This window comes from Rana temporaria, chromosome 3 (assembly GCF_905171775.1).
Source record: "Rana temporaria chromosome 3, aRanTem1.1, whole genome shotgun sequence".
Taxonomy (NCBI): domain Eukaryota; kingdom Metazoa; phylum Chordata; class Amphibia; order Anura; family Ranidae; genus Rana; species Rana temporaria.
In genome coordinates this window covers 38,282,291-38,308,001 of record NC_053491.1, presented here as the reverse complement: position 1 = coordinate 38,308,001, position 25,711 = coordinate 38,282,291, and the positions used below count along the sequence as shown (strand labels likewise).

Here is a 25,711-nt window from a genome sequence, read left to right as displayed (position 1 = left end):
TGTTCCAGGTCATTTGCCGGAAGTGGGGTACTCCGGAGGTGGACATTATGGCGTCCAGATTCAATGCCAAAGTAGCAAACTTTGTCTCTCGAACGAGGGATCCATTGGCCTGCGGGACAGATGCCTTGGTGTGTCCTTGGCATCAGTTTGCGCTAATCTATGCCTTCCCTCCAATACGGATGCTACCCCGTCTTCTTCACAGAATTCAAAGGGAACGCAAGCCAGCGATTCTAGTGGCCCCAGCGTGGCCCCGAAGACCTTGGTACTCCTTGATAAAAAGGATGACCGTAGAGGAGCCTTGGGTCCTCCCTCTACGTCCGGACCTCCTCTCACAAGGGCCATTCTACCACCCTGCCTTACAGGCCCTAAATTTAACGGCCTGGCGGCTGAGTCCCTGATTCTCAGAAACAGAGGCCTTTCAGGGCAGGTCGTTTCTACCCTTATAAACGCAAGAAAACCAGTTTCCAGGTTAATATACTATAGGGTGTGGAAGGCCTATATTACCTGGTGTGAAACCAGGAAATGGGATCCCCGCAAATATACTATTGGGAGAATCCTGGAGTTTTTACAGTTGGGAGTGGAAAAAGGTTTGGCGGTCGGCACAATCAAGGGGCAGGTGTCTGCCTTGTCGGTCTTCTTCCAGAGATCGTTGGCTGCCCATTCCTTAATGAAATCCTTTTTACAAGGTGTTATTCGGGTGAATCCCCCGATTAAAGCTCCCCTGTATCCTTGGGATCTAAATTTGGTTCTATCGGCCTTGCAAAGGCAGCCCTTTGAGCCCTTGTCCGTGATTCCTTTGGTCCTTTTGACTAGGAAACTAGTGTTTCTGGTGGCCATGGCATCCGCCAGAAGGGTGTCGGAGTTGGCAGCCTTGTCATGTAAGGCACCTTATTTATTATTGCATAAGGACAGGGTCGTTTTGCGGCCGCTTCCGTCCTTCCTGCCTAAGGTGGTATCAAATTTTCACCTTAATCAAGATGTGATTCTTCCATCATTTTTTCCAAAGCCTTCTTCTAAGGAAGAGAGGTTACTACATTCCTTGGATGTAGTTAGAGCTGTAAAGATTTACTTGGAAGCTACAGCCCAGATTCGTAAGACGGACGTCTTATTCATTCTGCCGGAAGGGCCCAAGAAGGGCCAGGCAGCGTCTAAGGCCACTATTGCTAAGTGGATTAGGCAGACGATTATTCAGGCCTATGGCCTGAAGGGGAAGAGTCCACCCTTATCGGTTAAGGCTCATTCCACTAGAGCTATAAGTGCCTCTTGGGCAGCGTATCACCAGGTCCCTATGGCTCAGGTCTGCAGGGCAGCAACCTGGTCATCTGTCCACACATTTGCAAAATTTTATCAAATGGACGTTAGGAGGAACGCTGATTCAGCCTTTGGGCAGGCGGTACTGCGGGCCGCAGTTTAATCTCCTCGTGTCCGGTGGCACCTCTTGTTTGATTTTTTCTGGTTGTCTCCCTCCCCTCATGGAGCATTGCTTGGGGACATCCCATATGTAATGGCTATGCTGCTCTGTGTCCCGTGATGTACGATAAAGAAAAAGGGATTTTTATTAACAGCTTACCTGTAAAATCCTTTTCTTGTAGTACATCACGGGACACAGAGCTCCCACCCCTCTTATGGGGAATTTTGGGATGCATATTGCTTGCTACAAAACTGAGGTACTCCCACTATGGGTGGGGGTTATATAGGGAGGGAACTTCCTGTCGGAGAGTGCCAGTGTCCATCACCTGAAGGTACACTATATAACCCATATGTAATGGCTATGCTGCTCTGTGTCCCGTGATGTACTACAAGAAAAGGATTTTACAGGTAAGCTGTTAATAAAAATCCCTTTTTTTGTTGGCATCGTGGAGTTCTTTAATGCATTAGCCTTTTCAGTTCTGCAAAACCAATTTCTGCTGTGTGTGTGTGTGTATGTGTATATATATATGTGTGTGTGTGTGTGTGTGTGTATGTATATGTATGTATATGTATGTATATGTATGTATATATATATATATATATATATATATATATATATATATATATATATATATATATATATATATATATATATATATACATACATATATACAATGTGTTTTGTTATATTATAATGTTCTTTTCTCTGCCGTGCCATCTTGATCATCAGTCTGTGATCCATCCTTCCATATTGTTTAAACCTGACACTTTGCTTCATTTTAGGAGACCACTAATCTTAATCCTGTTATAATGGTGGAGAAGCTAAAGTTACCACTACCAGCACAGCCACATAAAGAAGCTGAAGGTATGATGTACTATGCAAACTCTTCTCTTTGAGAGAGTGTAGGTCCTTACTTGGATGCCTGTCTGAAAAATGAAAGCTTTAGAGCTGGTTCACACCACATGTGCATGAAAACTGCGTGGATTTCACTTGGAGAGACATCAGTTTACCTCAGTTTTCATGCACATGGACCTCCGTTTTCATATGTGTCTGTTATGCACAGACTGACGTGACACCCGCATGCCAGCATCTGTGTCCCTGTATTTGTCCCACTTTTCACATACCAGCATCTTTGTCCCCCTCTTTACATGTCAGTATTTTCTCCATCTGTGTCCCTCACCAATGGCTCCTGCTGCTATCACTATCCATGAGGACCTAAGACAGCGGCTGTGCTCATCCCCATCGCTGGAACGATTGGCTCAGGCAAGAAAAAAGGGTTTTTAGAATGCATTAAGGTGGAAAAACCCTGAGGGTTTACAACCCCTTTAAACGCTCAAATCCATAGCGTCTCGCGTTAAAGTATACGCTTGTCCCAATTTCCACCCCTTTGATCTGGTGAATCATTTCATGGACAAAGGACACCATTTCTATATGGTATTTATGGTGAAGGCCAATATGTCTAGTGACTGGAGTAATCATTTCTCCACTACCTGAGTAATAGGTATGGTCTCCAATCCTTTGTCTGAGCTGTCGCCCCCCCTGTGATGAGCAATTTGAAAAAGTACTCGATCTGTGCCACAAGGCAATTAAATGCATGTACTATTTTATCAAGTATGATTATCACATTTAATGATGTGGCTCTTGCATCTCTTCTGACTAAATCAAATATTTTAATGACTGTAATAAGATTTTTGTACTCGCCATAAAATCCTTTTTTTTTCTTGGAGTCCTTTGATGGACAAATGAAGAGTTGAAACTTATACTGCAGTCTATGGATTGCAAACACAAAAACCTGTATGCCATTTCTACTACCTGCATGCCTCAGTTTTGTCATCACCAATAGCAAAAGCGTAATCATAAACAGAGCGGTGAGACCCGTGTCCCTCATGGACTCCAAGATGAGGATTTTATCTAATACTATTGTTTAATATAAATGACATACTGATAGGGAGTTTGTCCCCCATAAAGCCTAACCGAAATACTCCCAATGTTTACATTACTACGTCCTAAATTTAGTTGGCCTTAACCTCTTGACCACCACCAAAAGACGTCCTGTTTTTAAAGATGGATATCTCGGTAACGCCAGCAGCTGCTGCCACAACCGAGGTATCCATCTCTTCAGTGGGTGGTGGTGTACACGGATTCGCCGCGAGATCGGCGTTATCGGTGGTGGGAGAGGGACCCCCTCCCGCGCCCTCCGCCGCTTACCGGAGTCGTCGGTAGCGGCGGAGGCGATCGGGTGCGCTCGGCTGCTGACTGGGGTTTGCGAGTGAAGGAAAAATTTCCTTCACCCGTCCCCATAGCTCTGCTGGGCGGAAGTGACGTCAAAACGTCAGTCCCGCCCAGCGTCTTAAAGAAAAATTTTTTTGTTATTTGAAAAAATTACAGTTTCAATTTTTTTTTCTTTTTTTTGCATTTAAGTCTAAATCTAAGATCTGAGGTCTTTTTGACCCCAGATCTTATATTTAAGAGGAGCTGTCATGCTTTTTTCTATTACAAGGGATGTTTACATTCCTTGTAATAGGAATAAAGGTGATCAATTTTTTTTTTTTTTTTTTTATTTCAGTGTAAAAAAATAACTAAATAAATAAGAAAACAAAAAAAAAATTTTTAAAGCGCCCCGTCCCGACGAGCTCGCGCACAGAAGCGAACGCATACGCGAGTAGCGCCCGCATATGAAAACGGTGTTCAAACCACACAAGTCAGGTATCGCCGCGATCGTTAGAGCGAGAGCAATAATTCTAGCCCTAGACCTCCTCTGTACCTCAAAAAATGCAACCTGTAGAATTTTTTAAACGTCGCCTATCGATATTTTTAAAGGTAAAAGTTTGACGTCATGCCACGAGCGGGCGCAATTTTTAAGCGTGACCTGTTGGGTATCATTTTACTCGGCGTAACATTATCTTTCACAATATATAAAAAAATTGGGCACAATTTATTGTCTTATTTTTTAATTCAAAAAAGTGATTTTTTTTTTCCAAAAAAAGTGCGCTTGTAAGACCGCTGCGCAAATACGGTGTGACAAAAAGTATTGCAATGACTGCCATTTTATTCTCTAGGGTGTTAGAAAAAAATTATATATAATGTTTGGGGGTTTTAAGTAATTTTCTAGCAAAAAAAACTGTTTTAGTCTAGTAAACACCGAATCTGAAAACAAGCCCGGTGGGAAAGAGGTTAAAGAAAGGGGCTCAGTGGCTATTTTATTATCCTCTAGTGTGTGCAATGGAAGGGGCTACAGTAGTGTCAGAATCTCTTTTGGCACATCTCCATAAGCCGTCTTTGCTGTGACGGGAGAGAGCACACTGCATATGTGCAGATTTTGCTTGCTGCAATGCTGGGGGTGAGTGCCCAATCACTGTCATGTCCTGAGAATAAACATTGGGAGTATTTTGGCCAGGCTCTCACAGAGTCTGACATGACTATAATAATACATTTTTCTTTTAAAAGGCACGAAAGCGAGAAGGAATCTGTTTGTCCAAGAGAACCAATCGCCTACAAGAAGAGGCACCAAGATGCCGAGGAGCCAATCTGTATCTGCAGTAGAAGGATTGAAGCATAAACGTAGCAAGACTCATGATGGCACTAGAGGTAAAAATTATAAAATGTGTGAAATGGACATGAATAATCGTATGGATGCAGTTGGTAAAGCCTCAAGTTGTTTTTATATATGTTTTATACATACCTGCTCTGTGTAATGGTTTTGCACAGAATAGCCCAGATCTTCCTCTTCTCCCACGCCGGTGCTCTTGCCCCCTGCCCCTTTTCCCAGCGGCTTCCAAAGCAAGCAGCTTGCTTTTAAGTCACCCAAGCAGGCGTGCTCCCAAGCCGTGGCTCTGTGTGTCCATTCACACATGGATAATAAGGTAATAATATCTGCGCTAAATGGGGAAAAAAGTGGCTGCTGCCCCCCTTTTTTAAAGTGTCCTAATAGGACACTAGTGGTAAAAATGTATGTGTGTTCGAGGTAATGGCGCTGCCTAATGGGCTGTCAAATCGTCAGTACTTGGCACTGAACAAGTAGAGTGATGCCGGATGTCTTGCATGCCGTGTATATGTGTGCGGTCCCTTAGACATCGAACCGTGTATTCACCGCTCCTAAAGCGCTGCAAAGAAGCTGCACTCAGGCTTTCACACTGGGATTGCAGATGAGGCTTTTTACAGGCACTATTTTTAGCGCTAAAGCGCCTTAAACACCTCCAGTGTGAAAGGGGTCTAAGTTTTTCAAGAAGTTATTTAAAGGCTGCTCTAGGGTATCCATTTTCAGAAAATATAAAATGTTTACGGTGTTTTATGTAATCCTGAGGCCCAAAATGATTTTTTTTTTAAAAACGGCAAAAAATGCGGTTAAATGCATATTGCAGTCAAGCAAAGGTAAGACTGGGCGCCATGGAACAAGGAAATTAAGAAAAACAAGGAGGTAGGTGAAGAAGTTTCCCAAATCGACTAGCAACAGCTCACAATCCCATCATAAGATACATATAAAACAAAAGGCACATATAAGGAAGAGAGGGCTTCTCTTCCAAATTATAGGGATTTTTAAGTGAGACGCTAGTCGTAGTATTAAGGTAGGCACACCAAACACATAAGTTAGAAATATATCAAAAAGTTTAATTTACATAAAAAGAATTACATATAAAACAATAGTTGTATGGATATGACCACAATAGTTACAAAGAGTGAGAATAGAATAGTATGCAGATTGCCGACTAGTTTCGCACTATCGTGCTTCGTCAGGGCTTGCAGAAAGACTAAGTTGCAAGCCCTGACGAAGCACGATAGTGCGAAACTATTTGGCAATCTGCATACTATATTCTATTCTCACTCTTTGTAACTATTGTGGTCATATCCATACAACTATTGTTTTATATGTAATTCTTTTTATGTAAATTAAACTTTTTGATATATTTCTAACTTATGTGTTTGGTGTGCCTACCTTAATACTACGACTAGCGTCTCACTTAAAAATCCCTATATTTGGAAGAGAAGCCCTCTCTACCTTTTATATGTGCCTTTTGTTTTATAAGGAAATTATTAAAATAGACGATATTTAACAAAACCGAGTGAAACTTTAATTAATTGGGCTCCATTCATACCTCAAACATTTTTTGTTTTGCGATTAGCAAACTGTGCATATCGCGGGGCGCCTTTGTGATCTTCGTTATTTTGAATTGCACCAAATTGCGGTGTGTTTTTTCTGCAATTGTCGCCCGATGAATCGCAGTAAAACACGCAAGCAGAATCGCGGGACGCCCAAATTAAGTTCTTGTAATTTTTTGGGGGCGTACCGTGATTCTGCTGGCACGTTTTTTAATTCGATTTGGTGCCATTCAAAATGGCATAGATTGCAGGGGCGTCCCGCAATTTGCAGCGATTCCGCCATAAAAAGATGGTGAATGGAGCAGACGGTGAATGATCTTTCACAAGATTAGAAGAAAGCAATTGTTTCATGGTGTCTTTTTGTATTAAAGTAGCTGTAAGCCTGTCTTGCCTCAGAAATGACTTTTCATTGCAGAATTGTGTACCTGTGTTTTTAACTACATAAATGCATTTTAAAAGTCAATGAGCCATTTCTCCGATATCTTTTCAAACATGCAAACAAAATAGGATGAACCCTTTCTTCTCTCGATTAGATCATCACAAGCTGCTGACCAAGAAGGTGACGGAGACCCCTGCACACAAACAGACTGCCAATAGATTACTCTACAGGCAGATTAAAGGCCGGTAAGATAACAATTTAGCCCTGTTAATAATTACAGTTTGACAAGCAGCTTCACCTTTTTATTCTATGGATGCGATAATTCCTATTAACACAATTTCTTAGGCTAGGTTTACACCAGTGCAGCTGCCACTTGATTCAGTTTTTAGTGTGATTGTTGTCGCGCATTTTTGATGCATTGTTCTTTTATGGAAGTTTTTTTGTATATATTTTAGTCGAAGCAGATTGATTTTATAGGGCTGTTATGTTAGGCCAAAATCATGTTGCCATCAGACCAGAGTAGCACATGTACCTTTTTCCAAAAACACGCTGTGCTGCATTGATGTAAACAAGCACCAATAAAAATAATGTATTTTCCATTGTCGTGCGATTCTGTGCAACTGAAGTCACAACTGAAACCAAACTAGTCTGAACCAGGCATTAGCCATATACTACAGGACAATGAATCTTAAAGTGTAAATCCACCCTAAAACTAAAATCCCTGCATCTGCAGATATCCACATTCTAAGACCTATCCAGCACTGTAAATAAGAAATCCGTATACATATGTTTTTTGAAGCTGAGCCGGTCGGGTCTCCAGCGGCGGAAGCTCTGCAGAGGACACACCCGACAATGGCTGTGAAATGAATGGAGAGTGACATCACCCATAGACTTACTATGGGGCTTCTGGTGTCAGCTGTGTCCTCTGCGAAGTCGCGGCTGACAGCTCAGCGTAGGATCCGATCGGATCAGCTTCAGAAAAGGTATGTATGCAGATTTCTTCTTTACAGGGTTAGATAGGTTCGTGTTAGATCATGGATGTCTTTAGATGTAGGGATTTTAGTTTTAGGATGGACTTCTACTGTATGCTAGCCATACACTATACAATCAGATTGTAAAATCTACTTTAGATTTACCAAAGCTATGTAGTAGGAGTACATAAACAATCCATTCAATTTTATCTAGTCAGACTGGTCCTTGTTGATAGTAGATCTAAAGGAGATTATACAATTGGATGGCCAGCTTTAGTCTTGGATCATGGGTTATGCAGCTACCTTCCAGTGATTGGATGCTGGGAAACAAAGCTGTAAGGTCAGCTTATATAACCCCGTCCACTCCCAGTAAGCCTTAGTTTTTCTTCTAGCTTTTGGGTCTACAGACATCTTGTCTCTGCTCCCTGTTTTATTTTCTGTGATCATTTTTTTGCATCAACACCCTATCACGTTACTAGGTGCTCATAGCCACTGTGGCTTTCATTTAGCAGCTTTAGAGATTGGTTGTCTCCTCATCTGAGTCTTGGAAGAATGTACCCAGACCCCACATGAAAGATGTAAGGCTGACTTGTAAGGTTACTGGCTACTACGTTGGTTCTAACCCAGGCACGTTGTCCAAGTTGCTGAGTGCTATACAGACTCAGGGCTGTGGACCCTCTGCTGAGGAACTTGGACCCTGAAGACCCTTTAGAGCAGGCATCAATAAATGGACCCAGACCAAGTGACTGGCCTATCCAGACTGTCATGGCTACACCACTTGTCAGCCCCTGGGTGCCCTGTCCCAGGTCTCTTCCCAAATTACCCCCACCCCCCTAGAGGTCCCAGTAGCCAATCACCTGAAAGTTGGGCAGCTCACATCCTCTGCCCTGCTGTATCGGGTAGGACTGTAAAGTGCAAGGGGCTATGATGTAAGGATGGGTTGAAGACACTGATGAACTGGCTAACTGATGTTTCCGACTGAACCTCAATATTCCTGCTTTGGGGGGTATGCCTACTGGAAGGGTGCAAACCTGGAGGGCACTTCGTTCCTTCCATTTGTTCTTTAGCTGCTCCATCCCTACCTGGGAGCTGCTGCTGTGTTCCCTTAGTGCTTAAACATAAGTCTACAGGTTACACCTTTAGCCAGCCACTGCCTTTTGTTGTTGCTATCTTTCTCTGTATCCAGCACTCCTAGAGAATGGCATGCGTGTGTGCATTAAGTCCTGACGAGACGGAGGCCATGCAGGCGCATGCCATTTAAGTGTCTCCAGTGCACGCTCAGCTTGGGCATTTTCGTCTTGTTTTATCCTAGCTGAACATCCTGAGCCACTACTGCCTATACCGCTTGGTTGCAGAAACCATTTCAGATTTGCAGTACACGTGGTGAGTACCCCTCACTATGCATGGTGGAATTTTGTCACAAATGGAATGGGTCAGCAAGCCTTGCCAGCTTCCACTTGGCTAACTGCTCGAGAGATGGCAGTCTGTAGAATCTTTCCCTAGCATTCCTTATTTTGTTAATCCTAACCTCTGTCCGCTGCCCTCCCTATTTACTACTGGCACACCCCTTTCCTCTTGTCTTTCCAGAGAGGAATTTTCATCCACTGTCTTATTTTATGGGTGGGTTATCGGCATTAAATCGAAGAGGGGGCGCAAGAAGGATTGAAGGTAGACCCCCAATGAGGGGCACCCCCTCACTGTGGTTCTTGCTTTCATCCAACCTTATGCTGTCCTCCCCACTAAAGCTTGGGTCAGACTTTCTTTGTTCTCCAGCAGCTTCTCTCTCGGGGGGTCACATTGCCCTTGTTCCAGGAAATTAAAGGTTTCAGGGGTTCTGAAGATCCCCCAACCCATTCCTTTTTGTATTCAGAAATTCCTAATTGAATCTACCAGGGCGGTCATTGCTTCCCTTCAGCTAGGGGACATTCTGGCCTCTGTGGACATAAGGAGTTGGGACGATTTGGTTGTCCCTGCAACACTGAACCTTTTGACTCTGTCATATTTGGGCAGTGCCAAGGCCATGGTCTGCATCAACCATTAAGTGGGCACCAGAAGTCGCACAGCTTGAAAGCAAACCGTAATCTTGCTTGGGCTTTACAGGCATAGAAATTTGGTAAGTGCACTTTCTTAGTTACTGTCTGGATCCATGATGTATTTCAAGGTCTAAATCGCAGATCTTTCAGTGTCTAGGTTCAACGACAGGTTGGTCACTAGAACCAGAGACCCTTGCTCCAGTGATCCTCCTTGTAAGGAACTGGCCCAGTGGGACGTGGTACTCGGATGTGCTTATACTCCTGGCGGCCTTTGTGTGGGGCTGCCCAGATTGTTCAGATCTTTTTTTCCAGGGACCAATCCACCATCCTGCCTCTCAATCTTGAGGGGGCTTTGATCATCCCCCTAAAAGCTTGGAAATTGACTTCTCACACAGTCCGTCATCTTACCTGGAAGACTGTGTGTTGCAAAGGGTAGAAAGATTCATCTCATAAATTGACCGTCCTTTGGAGAAAAGCTTGGATTCATTCATGCCATCTAAGGCCCAGATTCTCATAGATGGGCGTAAAACTGCGGCGGCGTAACGTATGTCATTTACGTTATGCCGCCGCAAGTTTTACAGGCAAGTGCTTTATTCACAAAGCACTTGCCTGTAAAGTTGCGGCGGCGTAGCATAAATCACCCGGCGCAAGCCCGCCCAATTCAAATTAGGTGGGTAGGGGGCGTATAGCATTTAAATTAAGCGCGTTCCCGCGCCGAAGGTAATGTGCATGCGCCGTCCCTAAAATTTCCCGTTGTGCATTGCGCTAAATGACGTCGCAAGGACATCATTGGTTTCGACGTGAACGTAAATGGCGTCCAGCCCCATTCACGGACGACTTACGCAAACAACGTACATTTTAAAATTTCGACGCTGCAACGACGGCCATACTTAACATTGGTTGCCCCTCATATAGCGGGGGCAACTTTACGCGTCACAAATCTAACGTAAACGTCATAACTTCACTGTGTCGACCGCGCGTACGTTCTGGAATTCGCGTATTTTGCTAATTTGCATACTCGACGGGGGAAAACGACGGAGGCGACACCTAGCGGCAAAAAAAAAATTTGCATTTAAGATCCGACAGCGTAAGAACCTTACGCCTGTCGGATCTAATGGATATCTATGCGTAACTGATTCTAATGAATCGGTCGCATAGATACGACGGCCCAGATTAGGACTTACGACGGCGTACATTGCGTTGCGCCGTTGTAAGCCGTTTGAGAATCCTGGGCCTAAATCTTCAATCTGGTCTGCATCAATGTTTGTACCCTCAAGAGTAAAATTTTGGCCCCAGATGTTATTTTCAGAAACCACTGGCCCCTCGCTTGTTTGTGCAAACCTGTGTGCAGGGTGTTGCTCGCATTCCTCCTGTGCACTTTCCAGTGACAGTGGGACCTCAATTTGGTTTTGTCAGTTCTTTAGAAACTGAATGTCAGGGATTTTTTCATCTTCCTCGGCTCCCAAGGTTGCCTTCCTCATCAGATGTGTCTAACAGCCTTATCCTCTGGGAGCATTCACAGTGTTACACAGGGATAAGATTGTCTTACTTCCTAAGCCCTGGTTCACACCAGTGCGATAGTTCAAAGTCGCAAAGCTTTGAAGTCGCACTGGTTTGAACCAGGGCAAAGGCGTCTCCTTTGTTTTGGGGGGGGGGGGGGGGGGTGATTTCTACCAGGATATTATCCTTCTTTAAAAGAGACGTATAGGGTTGTTTTAGTTTTTTTTTTCAGATTTATACTTGCCTAGGTGGATGCAGTGTCGGCCCCCCGGCACCTTTACACTGAGAACCGAGCAATCGAACACTGCCGATCACTCTGTTCTCACAGCTCCCTGAGCAGAGAACTGCAGACTGTCAATCAGCAGCTCTCTGCTCGGCCCCCTTCTTGCTCACTGGAGAGCTGAGCTGTGGAGGAGGCTGAGCGGCCGGCCTCACTGCGATTACTTTAATGTTGTTCTGTGAAACAGTCCAGGGAGATTTCTCTCCACTGTCTGGAAATGGTTCGCTCAGCAAATTCACTCTGAAGGTCCTCCTAGGGGATATAGTTCCTCTCTTGTTCCACTATTGACGCTTCTAAGTGGATTAGAAGCGTCATCAATTGAGCCCTATAGTTTTGAGGGATAAGTTTCCCTCTATCCTGTAAGGCACACTCTGCCTGACACAGAAAAGCCCATAACAGATCTGCTATCTGTTTCCCATTTTTTTAAGACTGTCACCTGTTGTGTGTGTTTTTTTTTTTTTTTGCTATTGTAAAGTTTTACGGGACTTCTAAAGTCCGATTTAGACATAAGGTTTTACAGGTTACGCTGAGTTCTCTAGCCCTGTATTTGCCTGTTTGTTGCGGGGGCCTGATGGCATGTGTTTGCTGTGTTGTCTTCACCCCCTCACCAGTTAGTATTTCGCTGCTTTTTGGACATCCCATGATGCAAGACTAAATTTCTATGTCCTGTAATGAATGATTACCAAGTGTGCCTATTTTTGCTTGTGTTGGCTATTACAGTAAAATAATAAATGACAAACTTGTAGGTTAGAAGTTAAATCTTGGCTACTAGGTGAGATAACTAGGCACTAAAACCCTTGTATCAATAGTAAACAAAATAAGTACTCTCTGCTTGCTTCCACAGGTGCAGCGAGTCTACTTCTGATATCAGCATTGTTGAGGAATCTCCAGAGAAGGATTTTGGAGGTAATTATAAAGCGAATTGGACCATACATGGATGGACTGTGTTTGTTTTTTTTTTGTTTCGTTTTTTTAGGCAAACACTAGGATTTATCATCCAGACTTGTCAGTTGCTGTTAAGGGGGTTGTAAAGGTACAATTTATTTTTCCTAAATGGCTTCCTTTACCTTAGTGCAGTCCTCCTTCACTTACCTCATCCTTCCATTTTGCTTTTAAATGTCCTTATTTCTCCTGAGAAATCCTCACTTCCTGTTCTTCTGTCAGTAACTCCACACAGTAATGCGAGGCTTTCTCCCTGGTGTGGAGTGTCGTGCTCGCCCCTCCCTTAGACTACAGGAGAGTCAGGAAGCTCTCTACGTTGCAGATAGAGAAAGGTGCTGTGTGTTAGTGGGCGTCCTGACTCTCCTGTAGTCCAAGGAAGGGGGGCGAGCAAGACACTCCACACCAGGGAGAAAGCCTTGCATTACTGTGTGTAGTTACAGACAGAAGAACAGGAAGTGAAGATTTCTCAGAAGAAATAAGGACATTTAAAAGCAAAATGGAAGGATGAGGTAAGTGAAGGAGGACTGCACTAAGGTAAAGGAAGCTATTTAGGAAAAAGAATTGTACCTTTACAACCCCTTTAATGTCCCCGAAGTTTACAGATCAGGCATTACAATTTAAAATTTTGTGTGATCACTTATGTATATAATTTATGTAGTGTGAACTGGAATGTCCTGCATACCCTTTTGTAATTCAACTTGCTGTACATATGACTGGTTCACAATTTCTAAGTAGAAATTAAGATATACCAAATTGTACATTAATTAAACTTTAACTTTACCTTTGTCCTTGCTGTCATGGCCTCTGCACTTTGCTTTTAATTTTAGGTGGCCTGATTTTTTTTCTACTAGCGTTTCACAGATTTACGTGTATTTTATTTATTTTAATTTTTTTTAATCGTTGCGTACGAGTTATCGATACTCCTGGTCAATTACTCACCGTTTACCGATACTTTGCGCTGCAATTTGTGTCAATGCGACAAAATTTGACGCAAATCTCACTGCAAAGAATTGCATGCAATTTGAACAGGAATGCAGTACAGTCCCTGTTCAAAACGCATGCGATTTCCTCCGTGTGTGTGCATGCTATCTCGTATCAAAGCTGCGCCACTGAAGGTGCGTGCAGGGATGGAGGAGAAGTTCCGGGACCCTGTGGGTGTTGGGCAGAAAGTGATGTCGGCAGCCCTGTGAACACCACCTGCGGCCCTGATTTGCTATCAGATATGTACTTGGAGTTTAAACTGCCCACTCGATGGCGCTTTAATCCCTTTCTATATACACACGAGCGGTGGGGGAAATCAAATTTGATTTGGACAGGAATGTCACCGCATTCTAGGTGTAATGGCATGCAATTCTTTGCAGTGCGATTTGTACCCATTCATTCTGATAGTGTGAGTAGAAAAGAAGAAAGCCGATAACCGGCTTCTGCTAAATGGACATCGGTCCCAACATTGCCCACCAGTGCTGCTAATCGGGGGCCATCAGTACTGCTAATCTCTGCCCATCAGTGCAGGAGAAAAATTACATGTTTGCAAAATTTTATAACAAATTATGTAAAAAGTTTGTGGGGGGGGGGGGGGGTTGGTTGGTTGGTTCCAACAATTTTTGTTTTTTAATTTGTTTAGCAAAAAATAACCCCAGCGATGATTAAATAACAACAAAACAAAGCTCTATTTGTGTGAAAAAAAATAACAATTTCATATGGGTACATTGCATGACCATTCAAATTGTGACAGTGCTGAATATTGGCCTGGGCAGGAAGGGGGCAAATGTGCCCAGAAAGCAAATGGCTAAGGCCTGTTGCACCAGGAGAGTAATTTCTTTCTGGGCTGTTTAGCATCAAGCTTCAGTTCACATTTATAAGGCTGCTGCCTGGTCTTCTCTTCACATATTTAGTAAGTTCTACCAGGTAGATGTTAACCCCTCTGCGGGCGTCTGTTTTGGTTGAAAGGTCTTGCCCGTTGGCTTTGTGTAGGGGTTTCTTCTTGTTCTGTTATGGACATGGTTGGTCTCAATGCTGCATTGCTCCCCAATCCTATTCAGTTTTTGGGGCGTATAACTATCAAGTCCTCTATATCCTGAAATGTATAAATAAAAAATTTAGAATTTTTGGTTTTCCTGTAAAATTGTTTTCTTGGGGTACATAAAGTCCTCTGTCCTGTGATGTACTCCAAGAAATAGATTTTACTGGTTAACCAAAAATCCTAATATTTTTTCCACTTGGTGTTGTGCAGTTAAAACCTCAAGAGCAAGGGAGCTGCGGTGGCTCAACGCGATTGGCACTGCGCTGACAAGCCATTCACCTCTGTAGCTAGGGGTTCGGATCCCAGTCTCGGCTACATGTGAATTGAGTTTGGTGGTCTCAGCCTGGCTCCCGGTGGGTGTGCTATGCGAGGTAAGCCTGCGCTTAGTACGCCCACCCCCTCCCACAATAACCACCACACTTACACACACTCGAAATTGGGTTAACAGGCACGCACTTTGACCATGCGGTCTCTAAAAAAAGAGAGGCGAAGGACTAACGGGGCTGGTTGAGTGGGCAGATCCTCTCACTCCCTTATAGGGAGTCCCTCTGCCCCATTGGGCTTCAAAGCGGAGCAGGTAGGGCGGGCTGTGTGGGAGGACCCCCTCACACACCCGCCATTGCCACCCGGGGCATGGGGAAAGGTGGCAGATTGCCTCTGGGGGAGGCCTGCCTACTCCCAACTCCTGCAGTCTGGCTCCTCTCTCGAGTACACGCACAAAATACACTTTAAGAAAAAAAAAAAAAAAAAAACCTCAAGAGCAATTCCAGACTGCATGTAAAGTCCAGCAAAGGTTCTGACTTTAGCGTAGATTCCAGACAGTTTTCACTCATGATATTGGTGACATGATTATTTGCCCTGCAGTCTCTGTTTATAGATCCTACATGTGTGGGTAAGGCTTCTGTGGACTTGGAACAAGGGAACATGCTGACCCCCATTTCTTCAGCCATCGATTCAGGGGCGTTGTTGGTTAATTTGAAAGAATATACAAAGTTTTATCAGGTGGAATAGTTCACGATGAATTTGTAAAAATGAAACAACATTTTGGAGGATGGTTATTTTACAAGCAAAGTTTAGGTTAGGTTTTTGCATTCAGTGCATTAAAGCGGAGCTCCACCCTAAAGTGGAACTCCCGCTGATCGGAACCCTCCCCCCCTCCGGTGTCACATTTGACACCTTTCAGGGGGAGGGGGATGCAGATACCTGTCTAAAGACAGGTATTTGCACCCACTTCCGGGCACACAGTCTCGGGTAAACTGTCTCGGGTCACCTAGCCCCACCCCTGTTTTCTGGGAACTCTCGGCTCCCAGAGCACAGCGGGAGCTAATCGGCATGTGTAGCGCGACTCGCGCATGCGCCGTAGGGAACCGGGCAGTGAAGCCGGAGCGCTTCACTTCCTGGTTCCCTCACCGAGGATGGCGGGGGGGGGCGCAGCAGAGTGATGAGCGATCGCTCGTCCTCTGCTGCGGATGGCGCTGGACTCCAGGACAGGTAAGTGTCTTAATAAAAGTCAGCAGCTGCAGTATTTGTAGCTGCTGGCTTTTGATATTTTTTTTTTCAGCAGACATCCGCTTTAAGATAAAAAAAAAAAACACCTGTGTGCAGCAACCTACTTAGCCCCCTAATATTTACCTGAGCATCTTCTCGATCAAGCGATGTTGCACGAGAGTCTTGGCTGTCCGGGACTCTCCGTCATGATTGGCTCACTGACTTTGACAGCAACAGGAGCCAGCCAATGTGGAGAGGGAGGGGCAGAGCAGGGCACGACTATGTATCTGAATGGACAGATAGAGCAGCAGCTTGGCTCGGTGCCCCCAAAGCAAGCTGTTTGCTGTGGGGGCACTCGGCAGGAGCCAGGAGTGCCTGCGAGTGACCCGAGAAGAGAAGGATCTGGGTGCTCTGTGCAAAACCATTACACAGAGCAGAACACATTCATTTAAAAAAAAAAAATGCTTTTAGTATCGCTTTAAATACAGGGTTGAAAGACCCGCATTTACTGTATTTGTAATATCCTACACATTTTTTCTAGTCTGTGAAATCACTCTAGATCCTGGTTTAGTGTTACTGCTTCTTGAATTGCATCACTAAATACTGACTCTGTCTTAAGCCTGCCATAGACGGTTCAAATCTCGGCTGGTTCAGCAGGGATTCATGTATAGGCAGGCTAATTGTCTGCAAGTTTATTGATCGATCAACTTGGGTAGAACCGTTATGTCTGATTTTTTATTATTTTTTTCCTACATACGGTTCTGCCAACGGATATAGCCACTAGCCGTAACCATTGTCTTCTGAGAATGCTCCCCACTTCCCCCACTGGCAGAATGCTATAGCACAGCGGGAGGCATCCCCCCATCAACACTGACTCTTGATGTGGGAATTGAGCAATCTGCTTACCTTCCATGGTGGAAGGATAGAAAATCATATCTATGGACAGGTGACAAATGAAACTGAATTTCTGAAACAGGAAGATGATTTGTTTGGCTGTTCATTTTGGAAAATGGGGGTAAATCACAAGATTGGCTGTAAAAAATTACATATTATAGAAATAGATTTGCATTACAGCTCTGTATTTAATAACCAATACTACTCTTAAAGTTGTTGTAAACCCTTATGCCCCGTACACACGCTCGGGATTTCCGACCGGAAAAAAGAGGGCTGTTTTTTTTTTTTTGCCTGTGGGTTTGGCAGTTTTTCTGTCCGAAAATGGCCGCGATTCACGGCCAAAATCTCTCCTCGCAGTTTTCCCGTCGGAAAACCCGGTCGTGTGTACGGGGCATAACGGACCACTTTTGACTACAGGTAAGCCTATAATAAGGCTCACCTGTAGGTACCGTGGATATTTCCTAAACTTGTACATGCGCACTGAATAAACAGACCGAGCGTGCCGTTTCCTCATCTGATGTGCCATTAGCAATGGCGCCCGAGGGCTTTCACACTGGAGCAGTGCGCTGTCAGGACGCTCAAAAAAAGTCCTGCTAGCAGCATCTTTGGAGCAGTGAAGGAGCGGTGTGTGTGTGTGTGTGTGTGTGTATACCGCTCCTGCCCATTGAAATGAATGGGCAGCGCAGCTGTACCGCCGGCAAAGTGGCACTTTGAGGGTGGTTTTAACCCTTTTTCGCTCGCTAGCTGGGGTTAAAAGCTCCCAGCTAGCGGCCACTTTACCGCCGACGCCTCAGTTTGAAGGCAGCCTTGCAACTCCCTTAAGCTTCGGTAAATGAAATGTTTGCTTTCCACTTTAATGGTTTGTCTGGGGTTTCACTTTAATATATTTATACGTGAAAATGGATTATCGCTGCATAACCTGTTTTACCTGTCTGCCCTGCTAGATGTCCGTAGGAGCCCTCGAATTAAGCAGCTAGCTTTTTCAAGAAGAAATTCTTCTACTTTCTATGCTTCACAGCCAAAATCCCGTAATCTGGAGAGGGTTCATTCAGTAAGCCAGCAGCTCCTTCCTGAAATTAAGAAAGGTAAGAGATTTTTAGGAGGATTTTGATACTTATATTTTTTATTTGTTTTTCCTGTCTGAGAAAAAAAAAATACATAAAGCAACATTCACAAGAAAATGCACCATTAAATGCCTTCAGACGGAAATAAATTGTTTCCTTTTGTTGTACGCAGGAAGCGTGCTCAGTGCTGAGGCAAAAACTCCTAAACGTTTACTTTTTGGAGAGGTGCTTGGATTGACCAGTCCCCCAGCGAGAAAGGCAAGACGGAAGTTGCTGAGCGATCCTGAACATTTGACACAGGAGGTAGTTACAAGTAGCGATGACAAAAAAGCAAGTTGAATAATTGAATGTGAAAGGGATCATAGCATGTTAATTGCTCACATACATGCTTCATTCTAGTTTTAGGGCTCATACAGGTGACCTTTTGAGCCTTGACAACTACTAGATGTTGGGCTCATGGCGGTCTGTAGGGTAATCTTAAGATTTCAGAGCTGCCAATGAAGTCAAACTATACTTTCCTTGTTATCGACATGGCACACCTGTGAGTGGGTAGGGAAGATTATGGGTTCAGCACGGTTCCCGCAAATTGGCCACAAATTTGCTCATTCTGAACTTGGCTTTTCAACACAAAATAAGACAAAGGATGAAACCTGACTGATCACTTGAGGCAACAATTCCCCTTATTTTCTGTCACCTTGTTGTGTTTTTTTCTTTTCAATGATTAGCCTTCTAAATTACATTGATCCACCCGTGTGAAAAGGGGCTTATCGGGTCTGCCTGTCAGATTTTCAGCCAGACCCGATCGGACCCTCCATTATCCTCCTATGGAGCAGCGGGTGTAAACAGACGTGTCCCTTTACACCCGCCGCCACCCAATCCGCTAAAAACAGTGTTGTGTCTGGCGTATCGGATGGCAGTCAGATAGGAGGTCTGTTTACATCCGACCACCTATAGATGAGAACTGGCTGTGTTGGTGTCCACTGTACATAAGCAGAGCGGTCAGGGATCTGCCATCCACCTGATCAGAGGATAGTTTCCCTGCTGGACATGTGAGACTTCTAGCGGATAGACACAAGTTCAACCCACAGAGGGGGGAAAAAAGGCGCGCACACAAAGCTCCATATACACCAGGGGTTTCCAAACTCTCTATGGCTGTCCTACAGACTTCAGGGGGGCCGGACTGTGCATAATGGGAGTAAATAATTCCCAATCTTTGTTATTAGGGGGAGAAATAGTTTGTATCAGTGGTAGCAATAGTGCCTTCTTTTTGTTAGTGGAAGGAAGAAATAGTGCCCCGTTGTTGGTGTCAGTAGCAGGAATAATAACTTGAGGGCCAGATAAAATAAAGAAAAGGGCCGCATCTGGCCCCAGGGCCACAGTTTGGAGACCGCTGATATACACAATCCTATACCCACAGTTGATCCAGGCAAAAACCCCAATAAAGCATGGCCCAATTTGCTCCGGGGGGGGGGGGGGTGATTTCTTCCTGATTAATCTGATACTCCCTGGATAAACTTTACATTTAAAATATTGGTATCCTACAGTATTTTTCGGCGTATAAGACGACCTTTTGGGTTTAAAAACTTGCCTCAAAACCCGGGGGTCATCTTATACGCCGGTACCAGACCTCGGGCATCCATTATTTAAAAGCCGCGCCTCCTCGTGCTGTTCCCTGATAGGCGGAACACTTGGTTTCCCAGGAGCCTCTGTTTGGTGTTCTGCCTATCACGGATGTCTTATCCTCGGCTTCGGACGAGAGGACCTCCGTGATAGGCGGAACACAGGCGCCTATCACGGAACAGCATGAGGAGGCACGGCTTTTGAATAATGGACCTCCGCAGTACGGGTCTAAAGATGGGGCGTGTGGGGGGCAGAGTGGGGCGTGTGGGGGGCACAGTGAGATTTGAAAAGCTGAATAAAGCATGTTCCTGTCAGCGGTTGTTCTGACTACCCCTCAGCTTCCAGACAGACTAGTAGGAAGGGGGTCGTCTTATACGGCGAGTATATCACAAAACCAAAATTTTAGCTGGAAAATTAGGGGGTCGTCTTATACGCCGGCAAATACGGTAGTTATATTATGTACATTTGGGAAAGAATCCAGGCCTTTTTTAAAGCAATCTACTGAGCTGGCTAGAACCCCCTCTGGAGAGACAATGTCCATTCTCAGGAGCGGGGCTTGGAAGCTCCTATAGCAAGAGGCTTGCTTGCTTTTGGGGGCACTCGGTAGGAGGGAGCAGCCAGGATCTCCCAGGGGGACCCAAAAATTATGAGGATCATGGCTGCAAAACCACTGCACAGAACAGGTATATATGACATATATATTTTTTTTTTTTTTTTTTTTTTTTTTTTAGGGCTGTTACTGATTAAAATTTTTGTGTTCGATTTAATTGTTTTTTTTTTTTTAATCGACTAATTTCGTTTAATTAACGCACATACAGATACAACTACTTTTAGCTGATCTCCTTGCATTGCAACTCTGCATTAGTCAGTGGTAAATGTGGTATACACTGTATACAATCACTCGCCACTAGTTGGTTTCCACAATCCATGACTTCCCCCCCCCATACTGTAATATCCACATCTCCCGCCCCCATACTGTAATATCCACATCTTTCCCCCCCCTACCGTAATATCCACATCTCCCCCCCATACTGCAAGAATATACACATCTGCCCCCCATACTGTAATATACACATCTGCCCCCATGCTGCAAGAATATACACATCTGCCCCCATGCTGCAAGAATATACACATCTGCCCCCATGCTGCAAGAATATACACATCTGCCCCCATGCTGCAAGAATATACACATCTGCCCCCATGCTGCAAGAATATACACATCTGCCCCCATGCTGCAAGAATATACACATCTGCCCCCATGCTGCAAGAATATACACATCTGCGCCCATGCTGCAAGAATATACACATCTGCCCCCATGCTGCAAGAATATACACATCTGCCCCCATGCTGCAAGAATATACACATCTGCCCCCATGCTGCAAGAATATACACATCTGCCCCCATGCTGCAAGAATATACACATCTGCCCCCATGCTGCAAGGATATCCACATCTGCCCCCATACTGCAAGGATATCCACATCTGCCCCCATACTGCAAGGATATCCACATCTGCCCCCATACTGCAAGGATATCCACATCTGCCCCCATACTGCAAGGATATCCACATCTGCCCCCATACTGCAAGAATATCCACATCTGCCCCCATACTGCAAGAATATCCACATCTGCCCCCATGCTGTAATATCCACATCTGCCCCCATGCTGTAATATCCACATTTGTCCCCATACTGCAAGAATACACATACACCGGCTCATAAGTATAAATTAAGCATCTGCCCCCATACTCCAGGAATATATACATCTGCCCCCATAATGTTACCACACACAGTATGGTTGTCCACTCTTATCTGACTATACATCAGGCAGGCAGACCCTCCGCAGAGTAGCTGATGGACACGTGCGGTGCGCAAGGGAAGATGATATAAGCAGGCAGGCGACTGATGATGACGTCAGCGCGCCGCTACTCAGCTGCCGCCGGGTGGACCAAGATGGCCGCGGCTCCGGAGCTAGGCCGAAGCCGCGGCCTTTCCTATGGGCGAGACCGCGGAGCTCACTCCGCGGATCTTCCTCGATCAACTTTTTTTAATCGATCAAAGAAATTAACGATTAATCGACCGATTAATCGTTAATTTCCGCAGCCCTAATTTTTTTATATCCATACGTTTACAATCACTTTAGCAAAAAAAACTTAAAAAAAACTTGCATAACTAATAATGAAGTTCTTGCCAATATTAGCAATGCCTTGATGTGGTGATTTATGTTTTTTTCAGATGCCAGAAAAGCACCAAAGGAAGACTCCACGAAAAATGCCACAAAAAGCTGCTTCAAACTGTGAAGAGTCACTGGGAAGGAGACACTCTCAGAAATCTCCCTGTACACCACGCACACCTGTACGAACGCCCAAGAGGCTTAAAACGCCTTCCAAAAGTCCACTGCAAAGGAAAGGTGCCAGAAACTTGGGCAACATCTTCTCACCATCTAAGCAAGAAGAACAATCTACTTTGAAATCTCCTGAAAGAAGAAGTGAGAGATTAGTGCAGATGACGCCTAGGAAAAGCGATTCTCCAAATAAGTGGCTTAGATCTCCCTTAAAGACACTAAACCAACATGTTACACCGCAAAAAGGTAGAGCAGAAAGATCACAAGATGTTTTTTTCAAAAGTCCAGAGAAGACACCTAAAGGACATTCAAACACTAATACCCCTGGGAAGCAGGGACCTCAGGCTTTATACACCCCAAGGAAATCGCTTAGATTGCAAAGTTCAAATGCAGATACTGTAGCTATAATCAGTGATCAACTTAAAACGCCACAAAAGTCTGTTGCACAAACGCCCACACCAAAGAAATGTGTGGAGTGGAAGAGTTCTGTTGTGTTGCCTTTTGGTACTGAGAATACCCCTAGAAAACATCCAGCTGAAGAGGAGGATTCCATGTCGCCAAAAACCTCTTTCACTACAAGGTATCAGCTTCGTACACCACAGAAGTCACATTCCGCTGTTCCACAAACGCCCACGCCGAAAAAACACGTGGAGTGGAAGAGTTCTGTTGTGCTGCCTTATGCTACAGAGCATACACCGAGAAAGCATGCAGCTGAAGAGGATTCCATGTCGCCAAAAACCTCTTTCACTACAAGGTATCAGCTTCGTACACCGCAGAAGTCGCACTCGGCTGTTCCACAAACGCCCACGCCGAAAAAACACGTGGAGTGGAAGAGTTCTGTTGTGCTGCCTTGTGCTACAGAGCATACACCGAGAAAGCATGCAGCTGAAGAGGATTCCATGTCGCCAAAATCCTCTTTCACTACAAGGTATCAGCTTCGTACACCGCAGAAGTCGCACTCGGCTGTTCCACAAACGCCCACGCCGAAAAAACACGTGGAGTGGAAGAGTTCTGTTGTGCTGCCTTGTGCTACAGAGCATACACCGAGAAAGCATGCAGCTGAAGAGGATTCCATGTCGCCAAAATCCTCTTTCACTACAAGGTATCAGCTTCGTACACCGCAGAAGTCGTATCCAGCTGTTCCACAAACGCCCACGCCGAAAAAACACGTGGAGTGGAAGGCTTCTGTTCTGCCTTGTGCTAAAGAGCATACACCGAGAAAGCATGCAGCTGAAGAGGATTCCATGTCGCCAAAAACCTCTTTCACTACAAGGTATCAGCTTCGTACACCGCAGAAGTCGCACTCGGCTGTTCCACAAACGCCCACGCCGAAAAAACACGTGGAGTGGAAGAGTTCTGTTGTGCTGCCTTGTGCTACAGAATCTACACCTAAAAAGTCAGATCACTCTCCTGGAAAGCATATAGCTGAAGAGGATTTTGTATCTCGCCAAACCTCCCCTTTCACTACGAGGTATCGCCTTAGAACACCACAAAAGTCCTTTTCACCCACACCAAAGAAATGTGCTGAGTGGAAGAAGTCGGTTTCTTTTCCTGCTGAATTTACTCCTAATAAGTCAGTTGGCTCTCTTTCCATATCTCCAAAGACCACACCATCTTCCAAAGCATCTGCTTCAGGCATTCTTTCTATGCCACCGTGCCAGCCAGTGCTTAAAACTCCTACAAAGTCTCAGCCTGGTAATGAGCTGCTTTCAGGTTCAAAAAATGCTAGTCACGTTACCAAAGTGTTAAGTACTAGAGAGAGCCCAGTTGGTAGATGTTTTTTAGTTTCTAAACACAGTTCACCAGTTCTATCAAATACCTTGCCAGCTGAACTTAAAGTTGTATTGCCACGTTTAAAGAGCACTTCAGCATTCAACTTCCCTTCGCCTAGAGGTGATATTGTTGTGTGCGAAAGGTTGGATGGTTCATCTTTGGAAAGCTCTGGGGGTTCAGGATCTTTTCAAAATACCTCACAGACAGATGAAAGTATTGATATAGCGGAAGCCAAAGTTGTTGCATCAGAAACCTGTGATCTGAAAATGAAACTGTTGATTACAAGGAAGCCTTCTGATGCTGGCAGTTTGCCAAGCACACCAAAGGGTACAGGGAATCTGCAGTGCGCTTCACCATACGGTCTACGCCACACCGTGGACAGGAGGCAACGAGAAGCTGAGGCACGGCTTGGCACTCCACAAATGCCATCCAAGTTCTCAACTCCGAAAAGTCAGAAGAAAACCATACCTCCCCCAACTTATGAAGTTCAGCTTGAGATGAGTGAGTCCGGTTTGCCTAAGCTTCGTTTTAAGAGGACGGATTCCAACTCTATGACAAGTGGGGTTAGAGTTGAGGACTCTCCAACCGTGTCTTGCACTAGGAAAGCAGAAGATGGTCTTTTTGGTGAGACGTGGTGTAATAAGCATATAAAGTTGGAATCGGGTTGTGCTTCTCCTCGCCTACGGTCTTCCTACAATACCCCTGGGAAAAGTAGTCTGCAGACATTAATCTGCCAGTCTTACACACCAAAAAGGTGTGCTTCTACTACTACTTCCCCCACACAAGCCGATGCTGTCAGCCCTTGGACGCCATCACCAAAATATAAAGAAAAAAATGGCAGTGATGTTATTAACTGGCCGCGGAAAAAGAAAGCATCTGCTGTGAAACCTGCGAACGTGCCAAAAGGAGACCATACAAGTAGCACACCGTCGGCAGAAGAAGGAAGTCTAGAACAAGATGCAATTAAGGCTTCTCCTTTAAATGACTTTGTTTTCGATGGAATCTCCAAACTTCAGGAGCATTCTCCAATCATTGACTGGAAAGGTAAAAGTGACATTGGAGCAATGACTCTTAAATCTAGAAAACGCTGCTTTGAACTCTTCTCTCCCTCAAAGGAAGCCCAGCCTAGTACTAAACGATCTTGTACATCGAGTAATGCTGTTGAAGATCTGGAAGAATGTGTTATTTCTTCAAGTCGGAGTCTATCCTCAAACTTGAGTTCATCACAGCAAAGTTCTTGTGAAGATGACGTCTTTAAAATTGCAGGTATTTGATCTTTTTATTTTTTTTACATAAAATTGCATTCTCCAAAGTTCATAAATTAAAGAGGAAGTAAACCCTGATGGGTTTTACTTCCTCTTTGTTCTCTGCAAAGTAAAAGCATAATGGGCTAGTATGCATCACATACTAGCCCATTATGTGGCACTTACCTGCAAACTAGGGATATACCGATACCAAGCATTTCCCCGGGTACTTGTACTTGGGGGAAATGCTCCGATGCCTCAGCCGATACCTGGGCAGGCAGGGGAGTCTTCTGCTCCGTGCAGTCTTTCCTCCCCCCGTGCTCTGTGCCACTATTCTCTCCCCCCCCCCCGTCCGTCCGTGCCGCTCTTTCTCCCCCCTGTCCGTCCGTGTCGCTCTTCTCTCTCTCTCCCCCCCCCCCCCTGTCCGTGTCGCTCTTCTCTCCCCCTGTCCATGCCGCTCTTCTCTCCCCCCCGTCCATCCGTGCCCCCCCGTCCGTGTCGCTCTTCTCTCCCCCGTCCATGCCGCTCTTCTCTCCCACACGCCCCCCCCTCCGTCCGTGTCGCTCTTCTCTCCCCCCGTCCGTGCCGCTCTCCCCCCTCAATCTGTGAAACACACTGACAATTCACTCCCCCCTCCCCAAAAAAAAATC

General features: G+C 44.9%; 1 protein-coding gene across 1 annotated transcript in view; it reads left to right on the top strand.

The window, feature by feature from the left end:
• Positions 1–25,711, top strand: part of TICRR (TOPBP1 interacting checkpoint and replication regulator) — a 63,370-nt gene that overhangs the window by 31,264 nt on the left and 6,395 nt on the right. Inside the window, exons 14-20 of the mRNA XM_040342409.1 lie at positions 2,194–2,275; positions 4,859–4,999; positions 7,042–7,132; positions 12,516–12,577; positions 17,963–18,103; positions 18,255–18,385; positions 21,936–25,083. Coding sequence (XP_040198343.1) covers positions 2,194–2,275; positions 4,859–4,999; positions 7,042–7,132; positions 12,516–12,577; positions 17,963–18,103; positions 18,255–18,385; positions 21,936–25,083 — 3,796 coding nt within the window. The remainder of the gene's footprint in view (positions 1–2,193; positions 2,276–4,858; positions 5,000–7,041; positions 7,133–12,515; positions 12,578–17,962; positions 18,104–18,254; positions 18,386–21,935; positions 25,084–25,711) is intronic.